Source organism: Helianthus annuus, chromosome 15 (assembly GCF_002127325.2).
Source record: "Helianthus annuus cultivar XRQ/B chromosome 15, HanXRQr2.0-SUNRISE, whole genome shotgun sequence".
Classification (NCBI taxonomy): domain Eukaryota; kingdom Viridiplantae; phylum Streptophyta; class Magnoliopsida; order Asterales; family Asteraceae; genus Helianthus; species Helianthus annuus.
The window spans coordinates 151833366-151839885 of record NC_035447.2 but is presented as its reverse complement, the minus strand read 5'-3'; the positions used below and the strand labels follow the sequence as shown (position 1 = coordinate 151839885).

Below are 6520 nucleotides of genomic sequence, written 5' to 3'. Positions count from 1 at the left end.
CTTGTACAAATAATCTTAACATACTAAACATACAAATTGAAGGAAAACTCAAAAAGACAAGGTGGCATTTTTGTAATTATCAATAACTATCAAAGTTACACTACAAATACCTCTAAAAAAACCTAACCACTCCCCCCATCCTAAAAAAAAACCTAAACCCCCCACCCCCCCCCCCCCAAAAAAAAAAAACCTAAAAAAGCCTACCCCCCCCCCCCACCAAAAAAAAACCTAAAAAAAAACCTAACCCCCCACCCCCCAAAAACCTAAAAAAAAAACCTAACCCCCCCCACCCAAGCTAAAATGCTAAAAACTAAACCCCCCAAAAAACCTAAAAAAAAACCTAACCCCCCCCCCCACCCCCAACAACCTAAAAAAACCTAACCCCCCCACCCCCACCCCCCACCCCCAAAAACCTAAAAAAAACCTAACCCCCCACCCAAACTAAAATGCTAAAAACTAAACCCCAAAAAACCTAAAAAAATAAAAAAAACACACAAATTATTTTATTTTATTTTTTTAACATTTTTTATTAAAAAATCGCTACTTTTAGTAGCAGCAAAAAAAAAAATTTTTTTTTTTTTTTGCTAACGAAATGTAGCGATTTTTTAATAAAAAATGTTTAAAAAAAAATTGTGTTTTTTTAGGTATTTTTGGTTGTAACTTTGATAGTTGTCTTTTTAGGTTTTCCTTTAATTTGTATGTTTAGTATTCTTTTGCCTAAAGGAGCAATATGAGATTTTTGCCTAAAGGAGCAATATGAGATTTATGGAGTTGTTGGATGGTGTAAAAGTAACAGCTCAAGAAGCGTAAAGTGTAACAGTAGCAATGGAGAAGAAAAACGGGTCGAAGATGAACATCGCCATCATCCATCCTGATCTCGGAATCGGTAACCTCTCATAGATTTTTATTATTTTTCCTTTTTTGATGCTGTCGATTGTTTGAGATCCGGATGATTGATTGATTATTGCCATCTGAATGACATGAAATTTGATCTTCTGTTGCTATACATACAAATACATACTATACTCTGCGTGTGTTCCAATCCAAGCAGTTTAGGGTTTAAGCGTAATTGATGATCTTCGTTATGATTTTATGTTTTAGGAGGAGCTGAAAGGTTAATAGTTGATGCGGCAGTTGAACTTGCGTCTCATGGTCATAATGTTCACATTTTCACATCTCACCATGATAGAAATCGCTGTTTTGAGGAGACACTTGCAGGTATTCTCATTTTTAAAAACCTTCGGTAACTAACTTACATTTGTAGTCACTCACATGTGTGTTCATTTGAATATCCAGCTTCATTTGCAGTTACAGTGTACGGATCTTTCCTTCCCAGACACATATTTTACCGTTTTCATGCGGTTTGTGCGTATATACGTTGCATATTCGTTGCTCTCTGCGTGTTGTTCAACTGGCCGTCTTTTGATGTTGTGCTTGCTGATCAAGTATCAGTCGTCATTCCAATTTTAAAGCTTAAAAAATCTTCTAAGGTTGCTATTTGTAATTTCGGATTTTTAATATAACGTAGCGAGTTCAATGCAAAACCAATTTAAGTAGAGAACTACGAGAAACGTATATAATACACTTGAATGCGTGGTTTGAATAAACGCTTGAGGCGTGCGCCTCGAGGCGAAACGGCCAAAAAACAAGTCTGAGGCACGCCTCATGGGGTTTTTACTGCATATGCGCCTCAGAGGAGCTGAGGCGCTAAGAAAGGCTGCGCCTTAGGTGTGCCTCATGGGATCTTCATAGTTGTTTTTACTGTTTTTGACTTTTTGTGTCAATTTCAAGCATTTCATGTCTTTTTTATGCATGTTTTTGATGATTTTGATGAATCTGATGATGAAATTAGGTAGTATTATTATTTTCGTAATATATATAATTTTTATATTTATTTATTAATACCGCCTCGGCCTTACGCCTCGTTTCGCCTCGAGGCTTACGCCTCGTGAGGTGAAGGGAAAACGCCTCGAAACTCGTATCTGTTCTTTTAAGCCTTGCTTGAATGTAAAGCGTGGAACTATGGAAGATAATCACAAGCAGTGGGAGAGAGAAAGAGAGGCGATTACAATTTACATAACCTACTTATGTATCACATTCAAAGCAATAGGTACAAGTATGTATGCGGTTCTTGCAGTTCTCTACTCAAAATCGGTTATGTATTGAACGGTGTTCAGTAGTGTTAAATCATAAATGCCATTAGTGTTTATTAGTTGAATTCTTTTCTTTTTCCAATATAGGTTGTATTCTATTGTCATTTCCCTGATTTGTTACTTGCAAAACACACGACTCTTGTTAGAAGAATATATCGGGCGCCCATAAACTATTTGGAACAACTAACAACAGGGATGGCAGATTTAATTCTCGTTAACAGCAAATTTACAGCGTCTACTTTTGCTGCAACATTTAAGCGTCTTGATTCTCGAGGGATAAAACCAGCTGTTCTGTACCCTGCCGTAAATATGGATCAGTTCAGTCAACCGAATGGTTATAAGTAAAGCATACACACTCTCTTTCTGTCTCTTGGTATCTTTCTAGTTTGAGGTCGATCGCTCTGTATTTAAAATTCACATCTTTAGGGTCTTAGTTCAGATTTTTAATTTTGCAGGTTGAGTTTTCTTTCAATCAATCGTTTTGAAAAGAAAAAGAATATTGACTTGGCAATATCAGCATTTGCAATGCTTGGTTCTCCTGACGTGACATTGACGATTGCAGGCAAGTTTATTTAAATCTATAAGCCAGTTAACTCGTTATATTTATAAATAAAATAATTTCCTCATGCAAAATGTTCTTGTATATGCTGTAGTTTTATGTGTTCCATTTTTCTTTAACACGACTTCAAATTAACATCAGGAGACTGTATTTTCAGCTGGAGTTTATCTTAATTAGTTATAGGAGATTCGTATGTATTTATTTAATCTTATGTTAAAAGTCTTTTTCTTGGTTTTAAAATGCGCGCATTATGCGCACATAATGCGTGATGCGCTAATGAGAGCGCATCGCAACAGCTGATGCGAGGCGTTTACGTGATGCGAGAATATTGCACGCATTTCGCATAATGCGCTCTGATGCACGCAACATTGTTTCTTATGCTTTTTTCCAGATTTTATGAACTGTGTTCGGTTTTTTCCATAATTAACATCTTAGTATGCTTGATTTGAACCAAAAAACACAACTCTTACCTTCTAATTACGTCAGTTGTATTACTTTAAGTATGTTTTTATAAGTTTTTATGTAACTATTTTTTTATAAAGAACGCATCACATATGTGATGCGCTCGCAACGCGCATCAGATTTTTGGACTAAACGCATCGGAGCGCAACACGCAATTTAAAACCAAGGTCTTTCTGTAGGTGGATTTGATGAGCGATTGCGAGAAAATGTTGATTACTTGGAGCAATTAAAAGTCCTGGCAGAAATTAAAGGTGTGTCCAAGCAAGTTAAATTCATCACGTCTTGTCCAACTGCCGAAAGAAACGCCCTTCTGTCTGAGTGCCTATGCGTTATATATACACCAAAGGTGCCATACAAACCTCTATATTTCCAAATATCTAAAATGAATATTGTATTGTTTTTTATATGTCTATCCTTGAGAAACTTTGAGATTAGACCAACTACAAATAGAACTCAAAAATGTTTGTAAGGTGTGAAACTGTGAATGGATAGTACCGACTCGTATACCTGGCAAAATGGACGGGGTAACAGGTCAGGACGGGTCGTTTCAAAAGTTGGTTACTTTGGTTCGGGTCAAAATGGGGTTTCACAGATTTGGGTACGGGTCAAAACAGGTTTTTTAAGAAATGATCAATAGCTGGCTAATACTAAATATGAAACTTAATAACTAGAAAACATGAAGAACAGGCAGCAGGCCAGTTAGAGACTTAGAGCTGTTTTCTGGTTTTGTAGCTTCATATATAGTGCTACTGCTAGCTAACTATTGATCATTTCTTAAAAAAAACCTGTTTTGACCCATACCCAGTTGTGTCAAAAACCCGTTGTGACCCAAACCAAAGTCCAAAACAACCCGTATTAACCTGAAATGCATGTTTTGCCAGTTATTATAGATAGTAGCTAAAGTTTTTTTCCTGGTCCAAACGCAATCTAGTATAACTAATGTGATCTTCTAGAGGTGGCAATTTTGATGAGTTACATGAGCTTGTCATTTCATCACAACTGGGACAAAAATTAGCTAAAAAGAGAACGCGTCAAAAGGTCAGACGGGTTGAAAGTCATCCATAGTGTATTGTTATGCAGAGTCTTCTAAATTACACATACTCGTATATTTGCTATTATTGTTAATGTGACCATACTGTTTTCGAAAGAGTGAATTGCAAGTTTTGTCCTTTATCTTTAGGCCATTTTGCAAGTTTTGTCCTTTATGTTTAAATACGACGAGTTTTGTCCTTTATGTTTGAAAATCAAGCACGTTTTACCCTTTGGGGCAAAACGTGCTTGATTTTTAAGGACAAAACGTGCTTGATTTTTTAAACATAAAGGACAAAACGTGCTTGATTTTTAAACATAAAGGACAAAACGTGCTTGATTTTTAAGGCCCAAAGGGTAAAACGTGCTTGATTTTTAAACATAAAGGACAAAACTCATCAAATTTAAACATAAAGGACAAAACTTGCAAAATGACGTAAAGATAAAGGACAAAACTTGCAATTCACTCTGATGCATTTAGTATTTATAAATATTTATAAGGGGACAAATAAGTTGTTTTTGGGTCAACCCAACCGTTTTAGTCTGTATTAAAAAATAACCCAAGTTTCAAAGCTATATTTACACTTTACCCGAGTCAAAAAAAAGTGATCAGTCTTGTATTAAATAATGACCCAAGTTTCGAACTTATATTTCCACGTTACCCAACCTACCTAACCTAGAGATGGGCGTAAAACCTGGTTCTGGAATCGACCTGGAATACCCGACCCGGAACCGGTTCCTAGTTCCTACCCTACCCAAACCGTGGGTACAGACCCAGCCGAAGAAAAAGGAACCGAACTAGAACCACCGGAACCGGCTCCACCTTACCTGGTCAAACCCCGAACGTGCTCGAAACCGGTTGTTGAATTTGTTGACCAAAACAGACACAGTCTACTAACAATTTTAAACTATATTTCTTTTCATACTTTGTGTGTAACTAAGGATTGGTGTGATTGTAATTCTCAGGATGAACACTTTGGTATAGTTCCACTTGAGGCAATGGCGGCCCATAAACCCGTGATAGCATGCAATAGTGGTGGCCCGGTGGAGAGCGTGAAAGATGGAGAGACAGGGTTCTTGTGTGACCCGTCACCACAAAGCTTCTCATTGGCCATGGCCAAGTTCTTGAAGGACCCCTCGTTGGCAGAAAGTATGGGGTCGAAAGCCCGAGCCCATGTTGCTACATCATTCTCCACCAAAACTTTTGGCAACCAGTTGAATCAATATATCATGGATGTAGTGGAACAACACAAACGCACGAAAGCAGATTGAAGAAAGATGATGTTAGGCTGCAGTATTGATCTTCCAGTTGACCCGGTTGTGACATAACTTTAGGAGCTTTCTGGTCCATCTTATTTGTAAGTTCCCATACCTGTGTTCATAAGATTATGTTTGAAAAAAAAAACACACATATAGAACCCAAAAACATTACTGAAGCAAGTAATTATCAAAATTCTGGAATCTAGTATATGCATAGCTCTTTTTCCGCTATATTTGCATGTATTATAGAACAAAAATTAGTTGAATGTCCCTTGGGTCAAGGTCCATGTGGGGAAGATGGTGCGTAAAGTTTAATAAGTAGAAATTTTGATATCGATGTTGAATAAGAGAAATCTGAAAGTTGTTGGAGGATTACTGAAAAAATCTAGTATATTGAAATTTCTGGATAAAGTTCTGTTGTGCGACGTAACTGTTGTGCGACGTAACTGATATACCTAGACGAAACACCAGTCACGACGAAACTGGTATGACGAAACGGGTGTGTTTCGTCATGGGCAAACACGACGAATCAAGGGTGTTTCGCCAAGTGTAATCACGACGAAACCAGGGTGTTTCGTCGAAGGGGATTCACGACGAAACAAGGGTGTTTCGTCGAGGGGGTAAACTGCACAGTAACTTGGTTAGAGCTGTTAAGAGTTAACTGGATTAATTAACTGCTGTTAATGATAAGAATGACTTGCATGAACTTGTGTAACTGGTAAATGTTATGTGCTATGCATAAACATGGTGATCTTGACTGTTAGTTAAACTTTGTGAATATAAACTGATTGGGTACACGTACATACTATAGGCCTTGATTGATTAACTGTGAGCACATACTTTAGCATACCGAGCAAACCAAGGTGAGTTCACACTCTTTCCAAGGCATGGGATTCCCAAGGGTTAGGAATGAGTAAATGAACTAAACGGTAATTACGACCATCCTCCGTGGGTAGGATGCCAAGTATACACACTGGACCAAACCTCTATCATGAAGTCCCTCATTTATATCGACTTAATCGCCGAGGCCTATGGCGAGCGGGTCATTAGTTAATAG

The 6520-nt window shown here is 37.5% G+C and overlaps 1 protein-coding gene across 1 annotated transcript; it reads left to right on the top strand.

Annotated features, from left to right (window-relative positions):
- The first annotated feature begins 710 nt into the window (after nt 1-710).
- On the top strand, nt 711-5694 carry LOC110912910 (alpha-1,3/1,6-mannosyltransferase ALG2). The gene is made up of 7 exons (XM_022157742.2): nt 711-886; nt 1102-1218; nt 1297-1490; nt 2241-2494; nt 2609-2715; nt 3354-3520; nt 5170-5694. Exons 1-7 carry the CDS (start codon nt 826-828, stop codon nt 5473-5475), a joined length of 1206 nt encoding a protein of 401 aa, XP_022013434.1. The 5' UTR covers nt 711-825; the 3' UTR covers nt 5476-5694.
- Nucleotides 5695-6520: the final 826 nt, after the last annotated feature.

What these genes read in the sequence shown, in the direction of transcription:
- LOC110912910 (XM_022157742.2), top strand. Translation starts at nt 826, where the DNA reads ATGGAGAAGAAAAACGGGTCGAAGATGAACATCGCCATCATCCATCCT. An exon ending in AGCTTAAAAAATCTTCTAAG is followed by an intron (nt 1,491 to 2,240) that starts GTTGCTATTTGT and finishes TTTCCAATATAG; the next exon opens with GTTGTATTCTATTGTCATTT. An exon ending in AGTCAACCGAATGGTTATAA is followed by an intron (nt 2,495 to 2,608) that starts GTAAAGCATACA and finishes TTAATTTTGCAG; the next exon opens with GTTGAGTTTTCTTTCAATCA.